The following is a 27682-nucleotide window of genomic DNA, read 5'->3' on the forward strand; positions in this document are numbered from 1 at the left end:
TGATTCCCTGTGCCCAAGTGAAGACAGTAAAGGGCTTTGAAGCTTTGAGACAGCTGGGCACCCACCCTTACATCCTCAAGAAATCAGGACTCTCACTCTTCCAGGTGGGTGGAGTGGTAATCCCAAAATCAAGACAGCAGAGGCCTCTGGCCACATCTGCTACTCTTCCCGCTGTTGCTGGGGCTCAGCTACAGCAGGTTTGTTACCTGCCTCCCCCGGATGCTCTGCGTGTCTGAGCACAGCTGACGTGGCTGGCCAGGGAGTGCTGGGCAGGCAGGGCAGGGTGTCACAGCTGGGCAGAGGCAGGAGGGTCGGGTCTGTCCTCCCGTGTCACACCCACACGGGCACGGAGCCGCCGTCTGCGGCTGGCGTCCTGGCAGGGGGATGGACAGGGACAGGGGGCTCCCAGCATAGGCAGGGTGGAACCCAAGCTCTGCAAGGGGTGTGTGGGGGCTGCATGCACCAGTCTTGGCTGTAACAAAGTCAGGAACGATGGTTTTGTTTAAATCCCTGCGGGTTCTTCTTTCCCTCTGCCATCTCCCTTTGAGGTACCAACAGATCAGTATAGAATGAACGTTTGGGGTTTTTCCAGACACGGCTCTTTTCTGATCTTCTTCTACCATCTGCCCCCCCACAAGCCCCCACGGCCTCTGTTGCTCACATCAGGACCTGTTCTCGAGTCTCTGGCAGGCGCAGAGCGAGCAGGCCACCTCCAACCAGAGCGGAGGAGGCCAGAAGGATGGGAACCACCTTGGTTATCCCTACAAAGGAGGAGAAGATGGAGTTCCCCAGGATGGCACCAAACTTGCAAAGCCCATTGAGGATGCCAAAGGCTGTTGCCCTGTGGAAAGGAAAAGCAGAAAAGCAATGGTTAGGAGACAGGTTCTGGCACAACTACAGAAGGTTTGGATGGGTAATTTTGTGAATGCTCCTACGCTGCCCAGGCTACGCTTCTAGCAAGTAAAACCAGGTGGAATAAATAAGTAGATAAATAGATGCAGCTGATTTGCATGTCTGTGTGGATGAGGAGAATGTCTGTGTGCACTCATTTCTCCTTTTCATCTCACCTTCTCCTTAGAGTGACCCACTCTAGGGCCCTTGAGTGGCCCATTCTGTCAGCCTTTGCCCTCCCCAAAGACAGCAGGACAAAATCTGATCTAGATCTCCTCAAAGCCCTTCTGAGGGCTGCCTGGAGTGGGTTGTCACCAGAGAAGCAACACAGCTCTCCTCTAAATCCTGTTTAACCCAGCAGCTAAATGCTCACTATGTTCAACGTGCAGTCCCTCTCCTTCATTTCTGGCTTTCCCCAGCAGTCTGAAAAAGGCAAAAAGGGGCTTATAATGATGTAAGGAAAGATTTAATCTGCAGGACATTGTCCCAAAGTCTCCTGCTCTTCCCCATGTCCGAAATCACTCAGTGTACATGGTTTTCTCCTGGTTTTGGAGGGGACGGCTGCCCTAGTCATGAGCCATGACGAGAGGATGGGGATGCAGTGGGAAAGGCCAGACCTCCATGCACATCCATGGAAATTTAGAATTAGTTGATCTTTAAGGTCCCTTCCAACACACACTATTCTATGATATCATGATTCTATGATTCTTTGATTTATCAGCCCATAATTTCCATATGTCCACGTGATCCCTGTGTTCAACCTGCCACGCATGCAGAATTATGCTTGCAAATGTCTGTTCTGACCAAGGATTACACAGCCCTGAAGCACTGGTGAAAGTAAAATAAATAAAAACATACAGCTCCCCCACCTACATGTCTCTAGGGTGGCTTTTTCCATTGGGAACCAAGAGGACTAGGTAGAGGGTGGAGATTAAAGGAGAAATGTTCTGAGCACCTTTTGTCCGTGGGGTAGAGCTCCACGGTGATGACATCTAGGGCGTTCCAGGTGGCGATGCTGGCCCCACAGAAGAGGCACTGCCAGCCGATCATCGCCGACTCGCTGTTCCCGAAGAACAGGAAGAAGCAGCACACGGCTGAGATCAGCATCGAGCCACCTGCAGGGGGAAACCAACAGAGAAACGCTGGCACCAGCTTCCCCTGTCCACAGCTGAGCAAATACATTTGTTAAAGACGGCTTTCAAGTGAGGGCGTTTCATCCCAATAAGAATTAAATCTGTGAGAATCCAAAAACACCTTGATGCTGCCTATCTGTCGTTCTCTGATGCTGGAAGCCAGCCTGGAAATGTTCTTAATGTCCACCTGATCTTGCTGATAGTCCTGCTCTACAAAGACTATGAAGACAGGCTTTTCCAGGCAGCCTTCCAGCATCTCAGACTTCCAGATGGACCCAGGAAGAACAGAGGCAAGTAAACATGAAAGTCAATAAGGAGGAAGCATCACTGTGAAGGTTTTTCAACTCGAGTTTCAAGTGATAAGCTTGTGCATTTCATATTGTATTGAAGTCACTTGACACATTTCTAGTCCCAATTAGTTTAATTTACAGTCACTTGTATGAAGCACTTGAGGTCTCTTTTAATTATAAGAACATCATTAAATTTCATGGCACATTTGCACAGGAGCCATAATTTTATGAACATCACCAAGGGAGAAAGTGAGAGCATTCATGCTCAGTTAGGCACTGTTCAGATTCAGAAATATTAATAGCTACATCACTGCTTTCTACCCCATTGGGAATTTTCAACTGAAAGGTGAAATTTGGGAAAAATCAAACTATTTTTCACGAGAATGTTCTGTTATCAATGAAATATCTCCATTTATTGCCAGAAAAGCAAACAATTTTCTCTGTTCTTTGGTGGTTTTGGAGTCAATTTAGCGCCATCCAAAATAATTTGGATGCTGAAGTGTAACTAAAATGCTTAATTTTGGACATTATGTTGCATCTTGCCACTGCAATGGCCTGCCTATCAAAAGCTGCTGTGCAGGACTCCATGTCCACCACTTCTCCATGGTACAAGGCCACACAGTGTGGTGTGGATATTCCCCCTGCAGCAAAAGCCCAGCCCAGCACTGGTCACTGTGAGGGCACCAGGAGATCTGCTGTTTTGTTCAAGAAAAGGTTTGGCAGGACGTGAAAAAAAGGAATTGAAGCCCCAGCAAGGCACGTAACACAAAGGAGAAATTAAGTTTTCCAGTTAAGCTGACCAGAAATAATATGTTCGACAGAGTGATACAGGTGGGACGCCAGAAGGCTCTTTCAATTGGAAATTCCATAGTGAAACGTTTCAGCATGTCATTACTAATTTTTGTCCTGTTCTCTTCTTTTTGCAGGAGAAATAAGCATTTAGGGCTTCAGCTGTCATCTCAATTCCAGATGAAAATGCTGAAATGCTGACATATTTGCAGGATGCACAATCTGATTCTCATTCAGCTTCCTCTAACTTATTTCTCACAGACCCTCTGGTTTGTTTGGGTCTTTTTCAAATTCACCACATGAATGCTCATTTTCCCTCAGTGTAAATTCATGAGCCAGTCATTTTGTTCTACTTTATCCTGTCTGAAGGTGAGGCTGAGCTAAACCTTCCCTCTGTTCTCAGAGGAGAGAGAAGAGCTCAAGAGAGTTATTCATCCCTTACCCCTGAGCCACATCCCTGATTTTATTACCTTCCTTTGGCTGTCCCTCAGGGCATGATTCCCATATCATGGGATGAGAGCAAGGTCTGAACCTGGAGGCTGCAACATCAGCAATTCCCAAAGTATTCATAAAGCTGATAAGGTGATAACTTGGTAACTTATTCTCATGATGCTAAAGGGTGGCTCCTTTCTTGGCCGTGACATGGTCAGTTAATTTACCATATGGTCTCTGAAGCTGCTTGTGCAATCATTTGAAAATCAGATAAAAACCAAAAGAGGGAACTCCTGGGCTGTCAAGCTGCCACATCAAATAACCTTTGGGAATATTCATTGCTACAAGCAAAATGTTCATTTATTTATACAGAGGCTTTGGACTTCAGCAGCAACTCAACAGGACCAAGAGGTCCTTTTTTAGCTCTGACCCTGATTTGCTGAACACTGCAAAAACGTGCAGGATTTGACACAAATGGCAAAATTAAAAAATAATAAAAAACGATGTTACACAGAAAAGCAGGGTGAGGAGGAGGGGAGTAGGTCAGTTGCTCACTGCCATGGATCACCTGCCTCACCCTCTAGTCTTTATCCTTCTGCTCCTTTTGCTTTGGGTTCCCACCAGAGCCATGCCAGTGAGCAGGGCTCTTTGCAGGTGTGTGCTCCACCCTGTCCTGCCCCATCGCCCACCATCCCCACTCACCAATCATCTTTATCCTCCCAATTTTGTCCATGAGCAGAGCAGAGATGATGTTGCCTGGCAGCACAGACAGGCTGCCCAGGAAGCTGACCAGGTAGATCAGAAAATCATTGTCCTCCTCAAAGTCGATGTGGCAGCCTTCCTTCTCCTTCATGAACGTGCTGTTGATGAGCCTGCAGTTGATGAATTTGTGTTCATAGAGATCTGTAAGGGAAAAAGGCAAAGGCTTGACCCTGCTTGGCTGAGCTCTCCTCATACAACAGCAAGGATGAAACCAAGGACCCAGGAGAAGTTTCTCATCCAATGGAAATGGCCAGGGAGTATTTATTTCAGTGGAAATTTATTAGAGTGGCAAACTCTAGCTGAGTCTTTGGCTCCTGGCAGATGCAAGCTCATACACTCCTTTTATTTGTGGAGCATACTCAGTATACTGAAACACTATCCCCATGCCACAAGTACAGGGCAGTGCAGGCTTTGGTTTTCATAGCATAATAATTTGTTCTTTATTTCAGTAGAAGTTAAGAGCTTTTTTTGATATTAATTAGTGACTATTTTACTGCTGGTCATCTTCAACTGCCGGTGGCTTGAAATTATATTTTAAGCCAGTTTTACTGAGTACAGCTGTAAAGTGCTGAGAATTTTGCCATTACTTTAACCTGTCAAGGCCTGAGCACAGAATTTTGCATTTCCCATGCAGCACCCAGAGACACCAGAAGCCATAGGGTTAAAATCACTGATGGAGCCACCTTAGGTCTCCCTCCAAATGCATCACACTCCTTTCCTCCAGCATCACTCTCATTACCTAGCACACACTCAAACACACAGATCCCTACTATCTTTTCTCCCAGAAAGCAGATTTAATAGTTCTAATAAAATAGTTTTCTGATAAAAAAAAGTTCCTAGTTACAGAGATGACACCGCAGCAGGAATCCCATTACCGGTGTTATAAAAGACAGTAGAGATGATGGTGCAGTTTTCAAAGAAGGTCTCACTGGATCTCACATCTTCAAAGTAGCAATCCTCAAATAATGAATCCTCAAATCTCACTTCCTTGAATTTCATGCCAATAAATCTGTGGGGCAGGAAACAGAACTTCACTCTGTGTTTTAAGATATTTTCTACACTGTATAGTGTGCAGAGGCTGTTTCAAGAGACAGAGCACTAATTCTAATTTCTAATGTCATTTACAGAAAAGGTGTTGCTTGAATGCCTAACTCCCTCCCGGTCCTTCTGTGTTTTGTTAGGAGGGAAGGGTCTGAAGAGTATTTTTTTAGAAGAGACATGGATCTTTTAGAATTTGTGCAGTTTTTCTATTCCTCAAAATAATCGCATCTAAGAAAATGTGCTTCTAAAGCTGTGGAGACACAAATCCTCTCATGTTCAGTCCTAGTCTGTCTGAAGAAGACAGGATTCCACTCAATGCAGGACATTTTCTTCATGAGCTGACCTTGCTGCCTTCCTTAGTCTCTCCCTTCCTCCATCATAAATAAAACCAGACATTATCAGGAGCCTATTGAGCCATTTGGTGAAAGGTTTCTGACAGTTGTTTAAACTCAAAGTGATTTTTTAAGTGAAAAAGCAGTAGGGATTCTGGAGAGAGTGGGGAGATTATCTGAGTCCTGCTTGTAACCATCTCTGTTTGAGGTTTATTATGAATCATGTAATGAAAACAGATTTCACTAAAAATAATAAACTGTGTCAGGTGATTGATTTCTCCCCTGATGGGAAGCGTGGCATGTCTGACCTGGCTGCCTGAAGGATGACACAATATTGATTTACCTGTGAGATTTTGCAGGAACACTGAGAAGACGTATTAGGTAATGCACAGACACGTTTAGAAGATGTAAGGAGCTATTAAGAACAAGCATTATTGCTCCAGTTAAAGAGGCCATGACTGTCACCAGATGAGAAAAAGCCTTCTAACATATACTCTGCAGCTTAATTGAATTGAGCACTTTTAACACAGAATAACATGATGGTTGTTTACACCTTTAAATGAGCACTGCAGGGCTTCTTGACTGAGCCTACTAACTGAAATTATCAATGCACAAAATACCACAATATTATTCAAGTGTTTTGCTCCATGCAGAGCGTCTTACAGGTTACAGCAAAACTTAAGTTGTTCTGTATTTACTCAGTGATGTATTTGCCTGTGATGTATTTACTCCTAAAGACTGTTAAAACCCATTTTCCCCCTGCAGTTTGCTTTCTTAACACCCAGCTTTAGACGAGTCAGATAGCAATGGCATGGTGATCCACGGAGTTTTAGCTCACAGCCAAGGGCTGCAGAGAAAACACAGCTGTAAACCAAACTGAGATAATATCTGGGCATTACTGCAGTTTAGCTTGATGAGGTTTTGAGTATTTGAAATGGAGAGGGCCAAGGTAGGAGAATAGTGATTTACATCAAGTTTTATGTCTTCATCCAGCAAGGTGCTGAGTATCCTTAATTCTCAATGAAGTTAGTGAAAATTCAGCACCTCCTGTAGGCATAAGAAAAATGTCCCCAATCCCTAAATTTGACCAACATCCACTTCTCATCACTTTCTCTTGGGGAACAGGAATTGTGGGGCTAGGTTTGCATCATCAAGCTCAGCTCCTTGCTGCAGGGAAGGTGTATGGAAGGACATAAGGACACATGTTGGGGTCCCTCACCAATTCATATCAAATATATAACAAGGAAATGGCTTCTGAGGGGATTGGAACAACCTGGCTGGGCAATGAGATGTAGTTTCAGCTGTGAAGATTAAAACAATGAGTGTTTTGTGTAACATTGGACATGGGGAGGAGCTCCCTCCAGCAAGGCAGCTGGAGCAGCATCCTGTTAGGGAATGAGATCACAGAAATTACACAGGAATATTTTTCCTTTCTATTGAGATTTTGAAAAGCAGTAATGGAATGACTAGGATTTACATTGCTGTGGAACATAGAATGATTGGGGTCCAGGCTGGACGCAGACAAAAAAAAAGTCCAGCCCAAATGGGAGGAAAAGGGGAAGGAAAGCAATGATGTTCTGCTGGAGCAAATGCACTGACTTCAAAACACTAAAAGAGAAGGTGACTCATTCATCTGTGGGGAGATAGTGACTGCAGTGGGAGAAGCACCCCAGTATGGCCATGGCCCAGCTTGCCATGGGCTGCAGGATGGAAACTGGGGTAATTCATATAGAGGACTTCAAGAAGAAACAGCTTTTTCTTTTGGAAATACAGCACCAATTTCATTACCAGTGGCTGCCCAAGCCCAGTAGATGTCAGTGTTGGCTAAGGAAAAAGAAGCCACCTCTGCATCCGGGGCTGCCCAGCACAGCCAGGTGGGCACTTGCTGCCCTGATCCCAACACAGGGCTGCTGGAAGAAGGACTCCTCACAGGCATCCCCTAGGTTCTGCAGAAGTCAGTGACAGAGGCAAAGTAGGTGGAAAAAAAGGATTAAAATGATATTTTGTCTTTCAAAAACTGCCTCTGGGACTTGAGAGATTTAGATTGAGTGTCCAAAAGAACAACAGAGAAATTCAAGTTGATGGAAAACGGAAAAGAAAGAGTGAGCTTTCTAGAAATTTATTTCAGTTTGAATACATCAAAGCAAATTCTGTTCACTTACTTGTCATTCCTGTATTCCCCATTTCTATGGATCTGGTTTTCCAGGGTGAAATTAAAGGTGAAATGGGACACTTCTTCCTCATCAAAGATCTTCACTCGGGATTCATATGCCTCATCTTGGAAATAGCGGATCATGTCAGGGAACCAGACAATAAGGCCATAGTAACTGCAGCAGGATTGGGAGACACATCAGGGACACAAGATTCTTCCAGAGATCTACTCCACAGCTCGTAAACTTGTTAAACTCCAAATGTGAATGCATGTCTGACACAAATTCTTACTCAGTTCTGACACGGGACTGAGGAAAGTGTCTCTGCACTCTGAGTACCCTGCTGATCTCAGAAGTATGTTGGTCCATTCCCTTTCACTTGAAGCAGGACAATTCATTTCAGTTCCCCTTGGCTGGGGAATAAAGAAATGTGCTAACCTTGCTAGCCATTAAATTAGTAGAGAAGAAACAAATTGGGCAGATTTCTGTAAGTGTTCAGTTCAAGTGAGAATTAGAAAAAATTTACCTGTAGTTTAGATTTAGACTCCCCAGAGTGGTTTTGATCCAGACTAAGGAACAGCTGAGAGTCTGGTAGGGCTGTGTCTTTTTTTGTGTTTGTCTGTGTGTGGACAAGATCAAATGAAAGATCTAAAGGTGAGAAAGTCAATCTATTACTGTGCTACCAGCCACTTCTCAAGTCCTGATTTGTTCAAAGCATCTTGTCCTTCATATAAAGCAATCAGGTTGATCAATATTTGTAGCAGAGCAAGGATTAGTTCACAAAGACTCTTTAAAATAAGACCAGGATTAGTTTATTTACATGTGTAAATAACTATTCAGACTCTGAATAATGCTTTAGTTTCCTGAAAAATATAAAGAAGTATCTTCCTTACCTTAAGGCCATTGTAAACCAAACCACAGCCAGCATCAGTGTGTTCATCCTGTACTGGGCTGTTAAACAATATAGCACGTTGTCCCAGACCTACAAATCCACAAGAAGGAATTAGCTGCCAGGACACCCCAGCAGACACTTGACAGCCTAATTTCTGAGTGCATCATAAGCCTACTGTCAGAAAAATGGGTTCATTAGGGGAAGGTCAGATGCGTGGCTTATATTCAGTGTTTCTTCAAAATTATACTTATCGAGTAAATGGCTTACATAAAATCACTTATTCAGCTCAGTGCCAGGGCACTTGATCTGAGCCCTCTGTAATGAGCTGGAGTGCATGATTAGGGATGGGTATGAGGCAGTGTCCCTCTCAGGCTATATCAGCAAATGTGGATGTGAGATTCTTCTCAGACCTCTGACAACTTTATCTTTTCAAATATATGTATGGTGTCAGGAGTGCTTTCAAACGGATATCGAAAGCTCTCCGAAGAGCAAAAGCCCAAACACAGCTGGCACTTTAGGAGGTATAAGATGAAATCAGGTAGGGATGAAGCCAAGCAGGAGGCAAACCAAGATCTGCTCTTGACTCATTGCAGAAAATGCTGCCAAGAACATGAGGGGATGTAGCTCCTCAAGCTCTTGTCTTGCCACATAAGTATAGTAATAGTATAGCACCTGCATTGCTATTAATTAAGAAGAACTTTATTTTCAGCTCATCCATCAAGACAGAAGTTCTAGCAAGGTTTTCCACAGTCCTACATGGGCATTAGGCGAGCAGCATAGCAGGTGTGAAAGTTTAAATTAATCGAGGAAACATTATAACATTCTTAGAAACTTGGTCTCAGCAGGAACAAAGAGCAAACACCTCCTGCCTCCACTGCAGATGGTAATTTTACTTAGGCTTGGGGAGAGAGAATCAATATTTATCTGCTCAGGAGGAGAGCCAAGTGCTTGGGGCTGTGGCTGCTCCTGGAAGCTCTGCACTGCTGGATGACAGTGATGCTCACTGGGGCATTCTGGGGCCTGGCTGGCAGCTTGGCAGCTTGCAGGTGCACACACCTGCACTGAAAGTGCAGTCAGATTACAGATCTTTGCAAAAATCAGACTTTCTGAGGTGGAGTCAGGATTTTAAGGTACAATGACCTGAAGTAAAGAGGCACTGGAGCACTGCGTGAAGTTTTCCTCTTCTCCTTACCTGTTTTAAAGTAGTTGTGATTCTGACCAGCCACCGCTGGTACCAGGTCCCTGTTGAGCTCTGGATTTCAATAAATTCATCTACTTGCTTTGGAGTTTTGATATAGGAAACCTGGAGGAAAAAAAAAAAAGAAAAAACATTGGACTGCTGTTTTTAGAATTGATCTTGGGTGGATTTAAATTCCACTGTCTTCTGGGCAATGTTTCTACCTAATAGCATCTATTATTTTTTCCTTGAAAGTTAGCATTAGCAACTGAACTCATTGATTTAATTACATCAAGAGACTATTAACAGAAATAAGCCTTGCTTCCTTCTTTTCATCCATCCCTTCATCCTCTCTCTCTCTCTTCTTCCATGAAATATTTTAAGTACATCATGTCCACTTCAATCTTTCATTTGCTGACTAATGTACCTGTATACTACCTTATTTCTCTATCTTCACACTCCTACTACAAATTAGGACTCAGAAAGTACAGTAAAAATTATCTCCAAGATCAGCCACTTGTATCCAAACTGTATCCTCAGGATTTCATTCTTCTAAGACAACTAGCAAGAATATTTCTCATTCAACATCTTTTAAATACCACTGACAGAACTTCTATGACAAATAAATGTGTAGATGCGAATCTTTGCAGCTGAAAATGTATCCTGCCATCAAGTGAGCCCACACAATGCAATCAGTTTGTTTCACCAAAATAATCTGAATTTTCACTGCTGAATACCTGGAAAACTTACTCAGGAAAACTTACTTGAGAAAACTTACAAATGTATACCAATAAATATTTGCTTAGTAAATTTAATTAAAGGACATATTCAAGGAACACAGAACTGTTTGTAAACACATGGAGGAGGTGAAAATCTGCTGAATAAATTTCTGAGTGTGAACAAGTGCCTTGGCTCAGCTGTGGAGTCTCCACATTCCTCTCCCTGGCACCAATTAAATGTCAGATCTGGGAACTGTCCCGTACAGGCTGACTCACCACAAACTGACAACTTCTGCCTGTCAGAAAAGCACAAACGCTGGCAGTTTGTGCACACCAGGAGCACTGGTCACCCTCCTGTGCCAGCGGGTGTCAGTACATCTCGGCTCAGCCGGTGCCTCGACGTGCCATGCCGAGCTCAGCTCCTCCACTGCAGTCATTACTCTGTTGCATGGAGTAACGAGCACTAGTGGAGGCTGTACAGCTGCTCCTTCATTCTTCTACTCAGCTCAGACTCTCACTGTGCCCTACTTTGTGAGATATATATATATATATATATATATTTATATATTTATATTTGAGCTTCATTTTCCAGCTCAGCATTACAGCAAAGCCAGTGATGGATTTGAAGAAAACATCTCTGTCACCTTTGCTATCAGGGCTTGCATTACTCAAATGGTTGGTATCCTAAAAATAACACATGCTCATTAAGATCCTACATGAACCTGCATGCAATTATCATGCTCAGATATGAAATTTTATTTTCCTCAAAGGATCACTCCCAAGGGCCACAGTCTCCTGACAGCCCTTCTGAACACGGAGTGTTGCTCTCCTTCTTGATCAAAAATACATGTTTCACACACAAGTGTATTTCCTTTTTTTCCATCCTTTAAAAGCATTTGTGCTCTCATCTTTAAAAGAATAAATCAAGAGTTCTTCCCTGGCTGGCTCACCAGGATTGTAACACTGAATTATAGTAATTTGCAGCTAACCCCAGCATAAGCCTTTCCTCTGATTTCAATGTTAACGACTCCTCTGGTGTGACCTTTTTCACAACAAGCAGCAGACCAATGAGTAATAGCCACTCACTCATCCCACTTTCCCTTGGAGAGATTAAAGACTGGATATGAGGCAGGTGGACTTTGGAAAGCTCATTAGAAAGTATATGAAGTTTAATTAGACTTTGATTAGAAGCCAGAATGGAGAGTGACTCAGGTCTCCCACACGGCTAATATGTCTCTTATTTTGTTTTAGTCTCTTAGAGCAAGCCAATTAAACACGTGTATAATTGAGAAATCACTGGTCTAAAGGATGTGGAGTAACACCAGGAATGAAGAGTACTCGCTGCAATTGACAGACTTGACTAATTCTTGGAAAAACAGAGTGGCATCTAAGTTTAAACACACAAAATGTTTCTCACAGTCCTTTTCCTGGTTGCTGGGGGAGAGATTACATTGAAAGAGTCCCAAGGAGAAACAAAGTCGTGCTGTGCTGCACTAAGGAGAGTATGTCCAGCTTTTCTTAACCAATGGCTTTGCTCAACTCACCGTAAACACCCTCTCTGGCTCGCCCTTGGCCCGCATGTTGGTGTCATGAACTTGCTTGAGTATCATCCAAGCTTCATCATGTTTACCAATCTGAAAACACCAAAGAGAAGGAAAGCAAGTGTTCAAGCTCCCAGCTCTGTAATTTGTCAAAGCACAGAGAGAAAGCAATTCTAGAGGTCCAGCATAGCAGAGAATCACACAGGCAGCCTGGGCTGAATGAAACCCAAAGAGCTGAAAGCATGGTTGGTATTCACAGAGTGAAGCACCTCTGTGCTGGAGAAAGGAATTGTCCTAAAACTGCCTGAGGCAGAAAAGGGGTCAGGGATAGAGCTTTAAAAACAGATGAAAGAAGAGGAGATAGGAGATGGATGAGGAGAACTGGACTCTCATCCCAACTCTGCTAAAGACTTGCAGGCTTGAACTATGTATTGCTACATTTCCCATCTGTGGAGATACAGAATACTTGCTTAAGATTTCTGAGGTTTAAGTACTTTACTCAGTGAAATGTATTTTACCCTTTGCTCTACCACCAGGATTCAGTAGTTCCATACCCAAACTCTGTGAGATGTATTCAAAGTGCCTTTGTGGGACATATAAAATTCCCATCTCTCACTACCTTCCTTCTGTACCCCATCTGGCAGTGACACACTAATCATCAGTGATTGACCCCACAGTCTGCAGTCTTCGGGGTTCAAGCAGTCTGTGGAGCTGCTGTAGACACATAGGAGTGGCTTTGCCTCTGAGCTTGTGCTCTGTGTGTTTGATGGGACAAAGACAGACAGACAGTGACACATTGGGGACCTGCCATCCTCTGCAGGTATCAGAGATGAATCATCTTACCTCCAGCAAAAACCGTGGGCTTTCAGGCATGAATTTCAGCGCCACCAGGGAGGCGATACAGGGCAGAGCACACACGAGTACAAAGACTCTCCAGCTGTGGAAGTGGTACTTGGTTCCCATACTGAACCCCCAGCCTGGAAACAGCAAGAGCCAACACGTAAAAATACTGACCAGGAATTCCGAGGTTTTCTCAGCTGGTGCAGCTCAGAACTTTGCAGCTCTGTATGACATGAGGACAGGTTGAAAGTTTGCTATTCTTAGTACTGATGGCTCTTGGAGGCTCGGTAGCATGCTCAGTAGATAGCAGCAAGTTCATGTTCATTACAGAAACTGGAGCGTGCTCTGGCTCTGCCTTTTAAAAACCTCCTTTTATCTTTGAGTTTAGAAATCACCTAGTGATAGGAACTGCTCAGAGCAGCTGTAGGCGAGTAAGGCTGGAAAATGGTGCAGGAATAAGGGCCACAATTGATCACTTCTCATTAAATCTCTGATCTGAGAGGCACAGTAGAGACGACTTCTTTCCATCTCCTACATCACATATGTATTTCACATCTCATGGAAGTGAGCAAGAAAAGCAAGTTTATTTTTTCCAGACCTACAAAACCTGAACTGGGGTTCAAACTTAAAAACATCAAAATCCTAATCCTGCATTTGAGATGCCCCCTCTCCTGCTTTTTTCCTGGTATTTAACCAAGTTAGGTATTCCCTTGCTAAGAACTGGAAAGTACAGCCTCATTCTCTTACATTGCTCCATTCACTCTCCCTAGGCTCAAATTTCATAAGGAGTGTTTAAATTTTTTTTTCTTAAAAAAAATGTATTCACATAATAAGGAAATCATCAAGAAATGGGTTTTGCAGAGGTCTCATCTAAGCCAGTCATGGTGTTCTAATGATTTCACAAAGTTCCAAAAGAGTAGGTGGAACACTGGAAATCAAAAAGAAGCTACAAAAACACAATATTAAAAAGTCATCTGAAAAATAATTGTAATGAAAATATCTAAGGGCTTCTAAAAGCAAATATTGTTGCAAGTAATATAATTATTTCTAGCTGAAACCACTGCAGTAAGTTTGCCTATTTCTTCCAACAGTGTCTGTCATGTCAATCAAAAGAATGAATATTTCTTTATACTGAACGTGCTTTCAATGTGCTAAAAATTAAATGATGGATAGGTAAATGTTAGTGGTTTCCTTTGTGGGTTTTGTGAACTGTCCAACTTTCCTCAAACAGGATTTTGCAAACAGCTGGTGTCACTGAACACTGGGGCAATTAATCTTTTCCAGTAGATATTTGCTTCTGGTGTTTTCTTAGGTTATATACAAAAGTTACAAGGAATTCCATGTGACATGCAGACTTTTACTTCTCAGAGCACAAGTAAATTTCAGTTTATAGCCATCTATTCTTTTCATTCCCACTTCCAATTGAGGGCAAGGAACCCATTCCACTCCTGCACCCATTTAGGTGAAGTCAGATGTGACTTCAGCCCATCACATGCTGGGCAGATGTATTACCAGGTACACAGCCCTGACAGTGTGGACACTTGGCTAAGGGAAAGCACATGTGCTATCCTCGCTGCTATCATTCACAGCATCCAGTAATTTCATAATTAAATTTGCTTATTTTTGATAACGGGATCCATTTTTGCAATATAATCTCTCTCTGAAGCTCAGGCTCCAGCAGTGTAATTCAAGGGATGCGTTTGAGGCTCTAGATGGAAAGCAGCCCCATCCAGTCCTGTTTTCAGCCTTAGTATCTATCAGTCAATCGTGCAGTCAGTTTATGAGACCTTCTGTGAGCACTTCAGGTATCTATTATTTTCAGTGATATTTATGCTAGGATGTGTAAGAACTGTCACTACCTGTGCAAGGGTTTGGGGACGTGTAGTGGTGTAGGAGTGTGGTGGTGTAGAAATTCAAAAGTATAAATTACCGTAATGTGGGATGATGCTCCAGGCCATTGCTGAAGCATAAATGCCACCAATCATCCAGAACATGCAAAGCCAGCTCAGGTGTTCCCCCCTCTTCTCACGAGACAGGAATTCAGAGAAATAGGCAAACACGATGGGGAGGGTGCCCCCAATACTGAAGAGAAAAAATAGCACATGGGAAAAATGAGAGTCTGCTTCAATGTCTTTGTGGTTAGGATTGCATGTTTAATGAGGGAAGGTCACACTCACAGATGGGCTGCTCAGAAGTGAGACTTGAAGGAAAAATGCAAATCTCTCTTTGGCTGCATTGGTCTTAGACATCAAAGATGAGCGAGATCCTTCTCATGCTCTAAAAGCTGAATTTTCTGTAGTTTGTACAAACCCAGAGTAATACCCTGCTCTTCGCTTAAACATCTTCTCTTGTTATTTCATAATCATTCATTTTAGGGAGGCAAAATACCTGACAGGCAGCCAGTGGGAACTGCTGAGGTTCTCATTGGAGGCCTTGGAGGTGGGCATTTTTCAGTCTCACCTGCATTTCTGCACAATTTGGGCAGTACCAGAAGAACACCAATGACCAAACTTTCCCACCATCACAGCTCTGAGGGTCAAGAGTGAGGTAACACAGCCGCACGTCCCAAATGGCAATGCCATCCCGGCTGGGTACCAGGGATGCATCTCCTGAGCACCTTTCCTTGCCCCACCCCACACACCCACACTGCCCAGCTGTGATGGGGCTCCTCCAGGCCAGGGGCCAGAGGTATTCACCAGGTACCCACCCGAGGCCTGAGATAAGGCGGCAGAAGAGGAAGAATCCGTATCCCTGGACGAAGGAGGAGAGGAACGCGAAGGCAGCATTGATTGCAAGTGATATGATGAGGCATTGCTTTCTTCCCAGTTTGTCAGCGAGGCCACCCAGCAAGACAGCCCCCACCATCATTCCTAAGTAGACTATCAAGCCTGGAAGTGAGAGAAGACAGTCAGGTGGTTAACAGGCTGGAAATAGTACACAGTAGAAGCAGATTTGAGAGTGCCCCTGTGGCAGCTGATGTCATCCTGGCATACTGTACAATAAAGTAGAGATACTATTAAGCACCCCAAATCTCAGATGCCAGAAACTCTGCCCATTGGCAGTAATTTTCCCATCTCGTGCCTGAGAGCTTGCATCACTTCAGGCAATATGGACATACCCTCATTTGACCAGACCCACATCTTCCCTTCCCAACCTCGCTGCTCACATATTCCCTGCACGTAAGCAATGGCCAGGCATAAGCAGCTTAGGATGCACGTGTCCCCGCTATGTGCCACCAACAATGCAACAGAAGTCTGATGTCTTAACTCCTCTGACCCCCCTGAGTGCAGTGGGATGGAGGATGTATAGGGAGAGGCTCTGTCAGGCTGCTGTTTATGCTCAGAAAGCTGTGAGAGCAGAGAGACTGATGAAGCACGGCTAAATCTCTTTGCAGTGTTTCATCTCTTTCACTCTCTGCTTTTCCCAGCTGTATTTGAAAGGATCAGTCTGTTACCCAGACTTACCTCATGTAGCTCAGCTACTTCCTTTCTTACTGAGCCAAGATCTGGTGTCTAACTAAAGGACAGCTTACTCAAGAGTGCAGTCTTCATCTGAAAATTTCAGGAGAAGGGAGAATCTAAGGCCTGTCTGGACAGTTTGCTCTACAGTTATCTCTCCAACATTCTTAAGAAAGATGGATTCTTCTTTTTAACCTGACTTCACTAGATTGTCTGCTATGGGATCCTCAAAGACAGTCTCAATGACTCATTTAGTGCCAGGCTGAATAGCAGAGAATGAGTTTCCACCCTAGGTAGTCTCCTTGTTCCCTGCTCAGTTTTTGCTTGCCACTCTCCTGGAGAACATGGCAGTTGTCCTTTGCTCTTCTACTGCCACTGCTGCAGAAGGGCCACAGATTTTATTGCCTTTTGCTTTATGCAGGTACCAGTGTAAATAACACTGGTTCATAATGGTCAAAGTTTCAGGAATATATTTTTTTCATTTATGTTATCTCCTTTCCAGATGTAGTTCAGAAGAAAATGGTTGCAACGTCATCTTTTCCTGGGGAGCACAGAGGTACAAGAGGCTGCTCCCAAGAATACCTTGTGCATCATATCAAACCCCATTGACAGGACTGTAGCCTGTGTCTATAGGCTGCACAGTCCTGCTGTGGAGATCCTGACCACAGCTGGATGTGATCCAGATGGGCTGAACTATTTCAGGATGGAGAACATCTGCTTGCTGGAAAGCAGAACTTGCGGTGCAGGGTGCTCTTGAAGGAAAGGGATGATGCTTGAGGATGTCTGGAGAGTGGGGACAAGTCAGGTTCAAGACCCAGTTGAGCAGGGGTTGAAGGAAAGTAGCAGTGCTCCCTGCATCCCTGGCCCCAAGTGAAGGCATTGGATGCTGAGCAAGTAAATGCACTGCCTTAATAGAAAACATTCCTATTCACTGATTGAAGAAATACAGCTAAAAGAAACATTTTTCAGGCATGGTTGACTCTTTGGAAGTTCATTCCTCACCTTGAACCAAGCTTAGCTTCTCTTGAGAGCCAACACCTTCCCCTGCTCCTGTTCTGTCAAATACACTTGAAAAACAAGGTGGCAATGAATGTTTTTGTAATTTATTAATGTTTAAATAAAACAATCAGTCTGGTGGCTGAAGGCAGCTCTGTGCCATCCAGCAAAGCCAGCTAAGGGCTAATGCAGAGTTATCTGGCAGCTGATCCTTTCTTCCTTTTGATTGCAAATGCCTGCACTTGATTTAAAATGCATTACTAAATTAAAAGCTATGCAGCAGAGATCCATTGCAGTGTTTGAAGGTCACTTGCGTCGCATTGATCAGATGTGGAAAAGTTTGGATTTCTAAAATCTCTCTATTCCACAGTGAGGTCACCTATATGTGAGTGATTCTTTTCAATCCACACAATGTTTGACAGGCAGGATTTGTATGTCAAAGGCAAAAAAAATCTGTTCTTGTCTATTGAAAGCCTTTGTACCAGAACTGTGGAGCTTGATTTGGTCAATTGTACCTCCACCACGAGCATGTGGTCCTGTGCAACCAATCTTTGCACTCCCTGCCCTACCCTCCTGATCCAAGCTGTCCTGGTGAGGAGATCTGAAGGTGTGTAAAGTTTTCAGGTACTGATCACAAGAGAAGATACAGACACATCTCAGAGTGTGGGATCTCTATTTCTATTAACTTTGACCTCCAGCTTGTTCACTGAAGTGCAAATTACAAGGGTGAGCCAAAGCAAAAACAGTTTCAGTCAAAAACTTCCAGAAGGAAGGCTCTTAATGCTGTGCTGGATGGCTTAATGCTTTTACCCTGTCTCCTAAGCCACATTTAATGGAGCAACTCTGATGGCAGGCGGCAGAAGGAAGCGATGATGAGCCCTGTATCTACTCACTGGTGCATCACAGCCACCCATCTGACAGTGAGCCCTGCCAGCACTGCCAGACCCTGGTGAGGAAGAAAAAATGATCTGCCAAACTTTTTTTTTTTTTTCTGGAGAAAATCCCTGGATGGCAGATGTTCATCCAAATCCTCTTAGTAACAGAAAATGTCCCAGGTCAGGAGGAGGCGGAGGAGATTGTTACTGTCTTCTAGCTGGTGTTTTACTGCAGTCACTGGTGAGGGTCAGCCTGTTTTCTGGCCAGAAGAGTGGGCTGGGTATGGGATGTGGCAGTGCTTGAAACTTGAAGCTCAAGTGGAGCTGCTTTTGTAAGCAAACCCCTGCAGATTCTGACTAAGGAGCCCAAATCTGGGATAGAAGGGAAGATTGGATCTTTGCAACACAGCATCCATCACACAGTGAGCAGACAAATCACAGCAGAGCTGTTAATGTCACAAACTCATCTAGAGGATGTTGCTTTAATTAGTTATTGTATCTGATAAATCAATTGATGTATGGTCCCCCAGAAATTTAAAACAATAAAAATCTGTAGAAAAAGAAAGGGACAACCAAAAATTTCAGGGTCCCCCAGAAATTTAAAACAATAAAAATCTGTAGAAAAAGAAAGGGACAACCAGAGACTGTCTGCTTAACCAGGTTTTGAGGGAAGTATCCTGGTTATGGATGGTTTTGTTTCAGAGTTGAAACACAAATCAGTAGAACACTTCCTTATCATGGAGAAGTCTTTTTTTGGTGAAGATTGCATGTTCTGGCCAATGTAATTAAAATTTTGGGGTAGCTGCTATAGAACACTCTGTCAGCTGATGGATCTCGGGACCCAGGGTGCAGAACAACGTCTGCTTTGCAGATTGCTGTGTCCTGGATTGACAACAAGGTGGCAGGGACCGAGGGAAGAGTGGAATAGTTACTCAAACAGCCTCTTTGCAGGGAGACAATCTTCTAGAGAACACAGTGATGGCTGCTACCTCTGAAGAAGATCCAGCTCATGTCAAGGAAACTAAAATTTTAAGGAGAGTTGGACCAAGAAAAGTGATCACAAAATGATATTTGTTTTGCTGGGCTAATTCTGTCCATCAGATATTCTGCAGTACAACATTACAATGGTCTGCACCAGAATCTTGCTTCTAAACTTGGCTTCAAACCACACAGACTTAGACTGTGCTAGGAGGGATCACCTTCCCAACTGACACATAAGGTGCTCAGATGAAATGTTAAGGGCAACTCTGAATAAGCCATTATTTGCAGGCTAATATATATACTATACTCCACAAGTCCTGGAGTATAATGAATGCCTGTGGGAAAGTCTGCAACATCCTCTCATAAAAGTGGTGGAAAACCAAAGAGCTGAAATTCTATGAACAAATTTTGGGTTATGACTCATCCATTGCTGAAGTTATAAGGAAAATATGTGACCACTGACTGGGCCTATTCCCACTAGAAAAGGGGTAACATATTTAGCATTTTCACACTAAGAAATTTATTAGCCTTTACTGAAGTTGTGTGCTCTGTATTAGACGGGAATTGGAAGTTAAAAGCTGAAGTTCTAGGAATAAGGAAAGGAATATACTGCAGATACAGTATATGGTTCTTGGTGTGCTAAACTGTATTTTTACTACTTCAATATAGCTAAAAGTAGACTTCTAAGGGTTTCAGAAAAAATCCCCAAAAATTCCAAGGTTTACCTAAATCTGCATCACAAGTGTGAATTTTTCTTATTGTCAGTTAATGGGATTAAAGTCCTTTAAAAAAGAGGCACATCTAAAAATAATCCCTTTAAGGAGAGGACAAAGACTTGTGGAATAAACAGAAAATTTGAGCTATTTGAGCCAAATAGCTCACTGAGAAGAATTAGTCCCAGAGTCCTTGGGGCTGTCATGGAGGTACGGAAGCTGCCTGGGCCCAGGGTTGTCTCTGCTTTGCGTGGAGCCGGTAACCACAGGAAGGTGAAAGCTCCCACCTGCCTTCCAATCCCAGGCCACTACCAGTATGGTAAAAGAAAAAGATGCTTTTGAAGAGGGAAAGCATTTGGAAAACAGAAAATTATTAGGCCCTTATACATCTTGTAGTTCAAATTGTAATAAAAACAAAATTAAAATACTGTTACTGGTGTAGAATCTGTTAGGGATGCACCTTATGGACACAAAGAAAACTTTGTGAGTCAGGTCTGGACAATTTGGGAGATGGATGTGGCAAGGCAGAAGATCCAAGTAAGTAATTGCAAGAGAGGAATAAAGTAATGATAGTGCTGACTCTCTTGTACCATAGTGATGGGGTGGTCTTGACAGAGAATGAGCTAAAGGCTAGTGGCCTTTTTTTCCATTCTTCCTGCAATTTTCAATCTGCTCTTCCTTGTAGGTTTATTAATGCCTTCCCCATGAATCAACTTGACCTTTTAAATGGAACTCAGAGGAAAGGCTTGTCCCATTGCACTCTCCTTGTTGGCTAATACAAGCAGTGAGACTCCTTCCACAGCCAGCGCCTCCGGCACTGAGAAGGGAATCTCCCATGGGAAAGGCAGTGCCGTGTTTTGGGAGATCTGTGTGTGGATATCGGGCAAATCTGGCTGCTGGGATGGAGGGGGTTGTGCAGCTGGAGCCAGGGTGGGTGGGTGAGCCCGTGGGGCTGTGGCACAGCACGGGTGAGGTGAGGCATAGCCGGGCTCGGCGCTGCCAGCGGGGCGTGGGTGGTGTTTACGCTCAGCCGGCTGCGCATCTCCCCACGGGACTTGTCCAGCACCACAATACTCCTGGGACCATCTGGTTCTCCCCACCCAACCCCTCTGCCAAAGCAAAGATTTTAACAGAGCAGGCCAAACAAATCCTTTTCTGTCCAGAAAAAAGGTCCTCACGCTGGAACTCATCAGATGAAATTCCCACAGTGTTTACAGATGGGGCCACAGACATTCATCCTCATATCAGATCTACACAAAATGTGGGGTGTTCTCAAACCACAAAAACATCTTTCTTTTTTCCCTACTGCTCAAGGTGATGATGCTCCTTGGGCCGCATCTTGGGCTGGGCATTTCTAACCTAGAGCAAATTTGCAGCCAGGAATCTGTGCCTGCCATGGGCAGGTCTCATCAGGGTGTAGTGGCTGCTGAGCTGGGAGTCCATGGCCATGGAGGAGCAAAAGAGGCAGCAAATACCCATGGCAGAGCAAGGGAGCCATGGCTGGGCTTGTCTGTGCTCAGCCAGAGAAAAAAAAAAGAAGTAGAGACAAGCCATTGAGCTCTGCAGAGGGGATTAGGATTTACTGTCATATCAGGTGAATTCAGGTCAATGAGAAGCTGCGACCAGATTTTATCTCAGCTGATAATAAAATATCCTCTTCACACAACTAAAAGCAGGCACGTTGCACACATTCTGTTTAACCTGGCTCACACAGCCAAGCTTGAGTTGCTACATAAAAGCATAATTACTTATAGGATCTTTTTTACTAGGTTTTTTAATCTGGCATTGTGAGGTTAAGAGTCTGTAATATGATATTCTCCTTAAAAAATTATTAATAAATCATAAAAAGGAAAAGGGAGCCTGAAAAAGCAATTTTATTCTCAGCCTTGGTGTAGCTGTTTCACAGTTATGGGCAAAGCCCTTAAAAATTTCCTTGTTTCACTTTAGTGAACTGTGAAATGACAATAACACAACTGCAGCTCTGGGATCTGAGAGAGCTGATGCTTTAACTGTGCCTCGAGTTTTTTATATGCAGGATGTGAAGAAGTTTAAAAATTACTATGTCATTATCTTTTATGCTTGTGTACTTACTGCTCTGTGCTTGCAAACATTATATTTAGTCCTCTAAGAAGTGATTTATAGCATGTAAAAATATATATTTATATTTCTCCAAATAATGATACTGTGTGCCTTTCAGCAAATTTAAAAATACAGATTTTATTACTCTTTTGATTATCCTTAGTACATTAAAAAAAATGTTTCCAATAGGCTGTATCATACTGAGAGGGAATATTCTGTTTCAGTAAATTTAAGAACTGAATTATTATTTTGACTACTGCTGATGAAAGCTCAGCAAAGCTGATCTCTCAAATGAATATGTAAAAATGAAGTTGCTACATGTTACCAAACTTATTCTCAACAACTTGTATTATAAGTTGATTAAATCAAACTGCTTAAATATGTATACTGTTTTTTTTTTTTTTTTGTTAGGTTTTATTTTTGTAATACCCCTGAAATCATCTTTAAAATAGCATTTCTCATAACTGAAAAACTCCAAATACGTGTTTTGTCCCACTCGGGATATTTAGGGCTAAAATAGCTGTTAATTTGCATCTGATGGTGAGATGTTTATTTTCAGAATGAAATGTAAACGTTTTCGAAGATGTGTCATATCCATTTCACACATTTCATGAAACACTGTGGGCATCTGTTTATTTGCAATTTTTGCATAATTTGGCCATAGTTTGCTTGATGTTTTCCCATGACTGCTTTCCAAGGGAGAAAAAATATGCAATATGCAGAGTGTTTAATGCAAAATGTCCTTTTAACAGAAGCTGAACTTCACTAAATTGGTCTTTAGGAGGCATCTGCTTTATCGCTCTTATTTGTCCCTTCCTATTTCTGATGGAGCTTGATAATTCACCTGACTTATTTCCTTTTTTTCCCTCCTGGCCTCTCTTCTTATGGCTGAGCCCTTGTGTGTTTAAATGTTAGCAGCTGCCTGGAAGTGACCTTAACTGCTCCTGGGAAAACCTGGTTATGTTTCCTTAGCAAAAACTGGGGAGATAATCATTTCCTTGGGAATAAACACGAGCTTATCTGTAGATGTTTATTGGTACATGGGGATAAGGCAGGGGGCAGTAGCTTATGTGTGGATAATATCCCTGCTTCCCTAAAACCGTGTGATAACTTGAAGGAAAGCTGTGCCTGCTCTAATCACCCCTCTGTTCATCCAGTGCAGACACTCTCGCGCAAGACTGTCACTGCACATTAGAAATTGAGGTGAAGGCTTTTTGATTGCCACCAAATCAATCTCCAAATGTAACTGAACCCTGATTAATGTGCACTGCCATAGACCATTAAGGGAATGGATTCACAGGGGGACATGAGCTTGTCTTGGACACTGAGCTTTGTGGGAGATACATTTTTTTCTAGCTGCAGGTGGATGGGAGCTGAAGATATCCTAAGAAAGATTTTGATGATTTTGTTCTTGTCTCCATCAATAGCACTTCCTCAGCCTTCCCCTTGAGAAGCTGATATCTGCTGTCCTTATGCCCCAGCTGCTGAGAAAAGAGAAGAAAACTTCTTGCAGGGGCACTATTTTGGACATGAGGCTGTGCTGGAGGCAGGGCTGCACCCACACCTCATGTCCCTGCACTGCCCTGCTGCCTGTCAAACCTCCAGCACCATCTTCCCTGCTGCTGCCACCCTTCATTTGGTAGAAGGGTCTCCTTCCCCTCTCCAGACCCAGAGATCTGCACTGTTCCCTTCCTATGCCCTCCAGCAGCCCCCTACCAACCCCAGGCTCATCACACTCTCTTCTTCATGCCTTGGGTACTCATTACTCACGTCAGAGCACTGCTGGGCAATGTAAGGCTTTCCAAGCCATGCTTAATTCATTTTCTTAAAGCTATTCCTCAAATCTCAGATCCAGCAGCAGAGAAATGTCCAGCAGTCAAGAAAGGGGGTTTAACAAATAAGATGGACTGAATCAGAGACCTGCCCCATGCACACCACCAGTCAATGAAAACTGCATGCTACCATAACCACCCACTCTCCTCCCTGCCCCAAATTAAGATGAACCAGCTTTTATTGTTTTAAGAAAAATTACTTTTTTTTCCTCTCATAATGAAGTAATGAAATCATTTGAATACAAGCAGATTGACAGCAGATCCCCCAAACAAACAAGCTAGGGACAGGATAAATTGTCCTGCAAAATCAGGTTCTCACAAGCTATGTTGGAAAGTGGGCAGGAAAGGCAGCAAGAAGAGTTCTCTTCCCCTCATTAGCAGTCCCAGATTAGCTCTGTTAGTGCGCAGGAGCTGGGATTGGATACGGACCCAAATGTCTCCTTGCTAATTCAGAGCTTATCAGAACACCCTGAACTTTCAGCCTTGCAAATACAGAGCTGGAAAAAGCAGAACAAGCTCTCTGGGGAGATTCTGTGTTCATTTTTACCTGTGGTTGGGCCAGAAATACTTCAAAGATAGATCTCCTTGTGACATTTGAAGTTTTCTCATTCAGGAGCCTGCCAGAGCTTGAGCTATACAGAGGTAGATATTTATGGGGTCAGAGTTTCAGAAAATCTCAGCTTTCATAGAGTCACCAAAATAAATTACCTGCTTTTCAAAAAAGGTTTCATCACTAAAAAGACACCAAGCCTTGTGTCCCACAGGGAGCTGAGGAATTCCAAAGTCCCTTTGAAATCAGGATCTAATTGTGAGAGGTTTGCTTTTAGATATCTGACCAGAGATATTTCGAGATAGAAGTTTTAATGGGTTTGTGAAGCAAAAAAAGTTACTAAATTCTTTATGGCACGAAAGTCAGTACAAACCTGGCTAACTATAGAAAGAAATATCCCAATCCTCAAGTTCAAAGAAAAAAGGGAGAACCAGAAAAGTGAGTATGACCTCAGTACACAAAGAGGAGAGGCTTATATAGGGATAATTATCTATTACCTTTGTCACATGAAAATAATGTCAATAGAATGAAGTTAATGGCTGCGGTCTAGTCCCAAATCTGCATTTTCCTTGCATCAGGCAGGGCTTCTGGGCCAGCATGTATGACCTAGAGTCCCTGATGGTTCCCTGCAATCCCAGCACATGTCCATCAAGACACACTGTCTCCCTCCTCAAGTTATTCCAAGAACTATTTTATTTCCCTTCCAGATACTCTGTCCTATTGCGTGGCTGGCTCTCACTATAGACCGTGCTGGATCCTGTCCTGATTCTTGGAGATCTGGGAGGCTTTGCTGTTTTGACTGATGGAATTTGGCTTGCCTATTGTTCAGGGGAAAAAATTGTTCATCCAAACCTTTCCAACAAGTCTCACTTCCAATAAATAATTAAGCCTTGTATTTTGACCTCAGGGAGATGTCGGTAGTGATGCAAAAGGGATGTTGCCAATAGCCTCAGCTTTAATCTTCATGCTGCACTTTAATTGCATTCCACAGACCTAAAAAAAAACCTCTATTGACTACATCTGATCCAAGACATATGAGCACACTGAGAAGTTAGCAGACAGAAGGAACTGACTGGACAGTTGATTTGCCTGTTGGGACTTTGGGCTGAAGTAAAGGGAAACCTGTAGTTTCTAACAGCTTTGAATTTTGAGTCACTAGATTCACCTTTAACTGTTCACTTATTTATCCTTGAACACCGCTTGGAGTTTTGCCCTGTGGACCTGCAGACTGTGAGCTGCCTTGCCCAGATCCAGCGCACACTGACCAGACTGGATATGGGGCCACAGCACATTCTGGTACAATTCTGCTGCTCGTCAGCATTGAACCCCTCCTGAGTCAGATCGACCCAGGCATGACTATGCATGACATACAATACAAGAAGAAAGTCATCAGAAGATCCTGAAATCGGCTGGTGACTAGAAAAACGTGTCCCAGCTGCTTCCTGCTGCATTAGAAGAGCTGTTTGCCAGTGGCACTTACCCAGCATCCCTTTATTGGAACTGGACAAGCACATATCCTTCTCAGCACTGGGAAGAACAAATCCAACCACAAACACCTCCACCCCATCTGCCATCAGTGCCAACCCTAAAACAAAGAAGAGAGTCCACTGGAAGCGTCCGTGGCCACACTCCTCAATGATGTTCTCATACTGGTGGGCAAGTTGCTCCTCATCCTCCATCCTCTCGGCCATAAGGTCAGCACGGTCTCTGTACTCATCATCCATGGCAGGGGCTCGCTTCTTCTGCTTCTCTTTAATGTCATCTGGGTGTGGGATCCCTTGGTACTCCCCCTCATAGACCTCATCATCCTCATCGTGGCCTTCTGTGACATCACTCTGGGCATCCTCGTCCTGCGCGGGCTCATCCCCGCCCCGGTAGTAGCCATCATTGGGTGCGTCGTAGTTGCCATCGTGGTACCTGTAGTCATCTGAGACCTGGTTTGTGTTTCTATATCCATCATCCATTCTGAATGGAGAGTTCTAAATGCTGGAGGTCGCGGTGTAGATATTCTAAAATGGGTATGGATTTACACAATTTCTGGTGTTGGTTACTTGAACATATCTTCTCCCCGTTCTTTGGAACTGATGGGATGCACAGCTTCCCAGGCTCAGAAGGAGAATTATATATAAAGGTTCTCTTTGACAGAGTCTCACGCAGCTTTTGGTAATGCTTCACTTTTCAGCTGTCATTTGTGACTTGCTGGCTTCTGTACTTTGGGTGAGAAAAGCTGCTGTCTGGGGAACAGCGAGGGAACAGCAAATTGCACAGCTGGGGAGCTAGGAGGACTTGACAGGTTTTTCCTGATTCATTGTGGTGCTGAAGGTCATGTCCTGAGAAAGAGAAAACAATAGCAATGAGACAGCAGTAAGCTTGCAAGCACACATACACTGTTTAATGCCCAACATTTTGAATACGTGCTTTTCCTTTGAAAAAATATGGCAACAGAGGAATGTTTTTGCATCATCAAAACCCAAAGCCTCAGAAAAAAACAGAGTATTAAAATGTACCAAGTTCAGTGGGAACCCAAATTAGAATGTAAAGTACCATGTGGTCCCAATTTCTGTCATTCCTGGAAGTCCTGCCTCCTATATGTGGTCCTCCTTTCCACAGAGAGCAGAACAGCACTGGGTTGGATTGCTGGAACAGAGCTCTCAGGTTGCTAAAAATGTTTCCATCTATCTCCTCAGAGTACACTCATCCTTGGTCCCTACAACTGGCTAGCATCATAATGAGACAAAATATGATCTTGGTTTTCTTTTTCATCCAGATCCCCACATTAATTTTATTTATTGGTTTCTTCTTTTCCCTAGTGTCTCTCCATCTGTATCCCAGGTGCACAACTGGCATACAGAGTCTGCCAAGTCACCAAAAGTCACACCAAGCTCTTTTCTCCCCATATCTAAACATCAACAGGGGATGATTTTCACAGAGAGCAAAAAAGCAAAGCTAATACAGAATCACTGCTGTCTGCAGGGAAAACCAAGGGAAGTCAAGACACATCTAAACACATACTCCTTCTGGACACCTGATTTCCATTATTTTCCAGGCGGTTTCCAGCCAGCTGGCTCTGCAGTGTTCCCCTGCCTCACACAGCTGTAGACACAGAGCTTGGAAGGAGAAGCACATGGGAAAGGGAGTGGAGTCACACCAGAGCAGCCAGCACAGCGTAGGCATGCACAGAACGTGGACTTTGCTTTAAGCTTTGAGCT

General features: G+C 43.5%; 1 protein-coding gene across 1 annotated transcript; it reads right to left on the bottom strand.

Moving 5' to 3' along the window:
- Positions 1-306: 306 nt before the first annotated feature.
- Positions 307-26437, bottom strand: SV2B (synaptic vesicle glycoprotein 2B). The gene is made up of 12 exons (XM_068203692.1): positions 25954-26437; positions 15697-15877; positions 14920-15071; positions 12993-13126; positions 12153-12242; positions 9905-10015; positions 8714-8802; positions 7833-7997; positions 5173-5306; positions 4238-4438; positions 1847-2006; positions 307-841 (listed from the first exon to the last, which is right to left on the bottom strand). Exons 1-12 carry the CDS (start codon positions 26435-26437, stop codon positions 658-660), a joined length of 2085 nt encoding a protein of 694 aa, XP_068059793.1. The 3' UTR covers positions 307-657.
- Between the last annotated feature and the right edge of the window lie 1245 nt (positions 26438-27682).

This window comes from Anomalospiza imberbis, chromosome 13 (genome assembly GCF_031753505.1).
Source record: "Anomalospiza imberbis isolate Cuckoo-Finch-1a 21T00152 chromosome 13, ASM3175350v1, whole genome shotgun sequence".
NCBI classification, from domain to species: domain Eukaryota; kingdom Metazoa; phylum Chordata; class Aves; order Passeriformes; family Viduidae; genus Anomalospiza; species Anomalospiza imberbis.

What these genes read in the sequence shown, in the direction of transcription:
- SV2B (XM_068203692.1), bottom strand. Translation starts at nt 26,437, where the DNA reads ATGGATGATGGATATAGAAACACAAACCAGGTCTCAGATGACTACAGG. An exon ending in GAGCATCATCCCACATTACG is followed by an intron (nt 13,127 to 14,919) that starts GTAATTTATACT and finishes TGCTGTTTCCAG; the next exon opens with GCTGGGGGTTCAGTATGGGA. An exon ending in GCCCACGGTTTTTGCTGGAG is followed by an intron (nt 12,243 to 12,992) that starts GTAAGATGATTC and finishes TGGTGTTTTCAG; the next exon opens with ATTGGTAAACATGATGAAGC.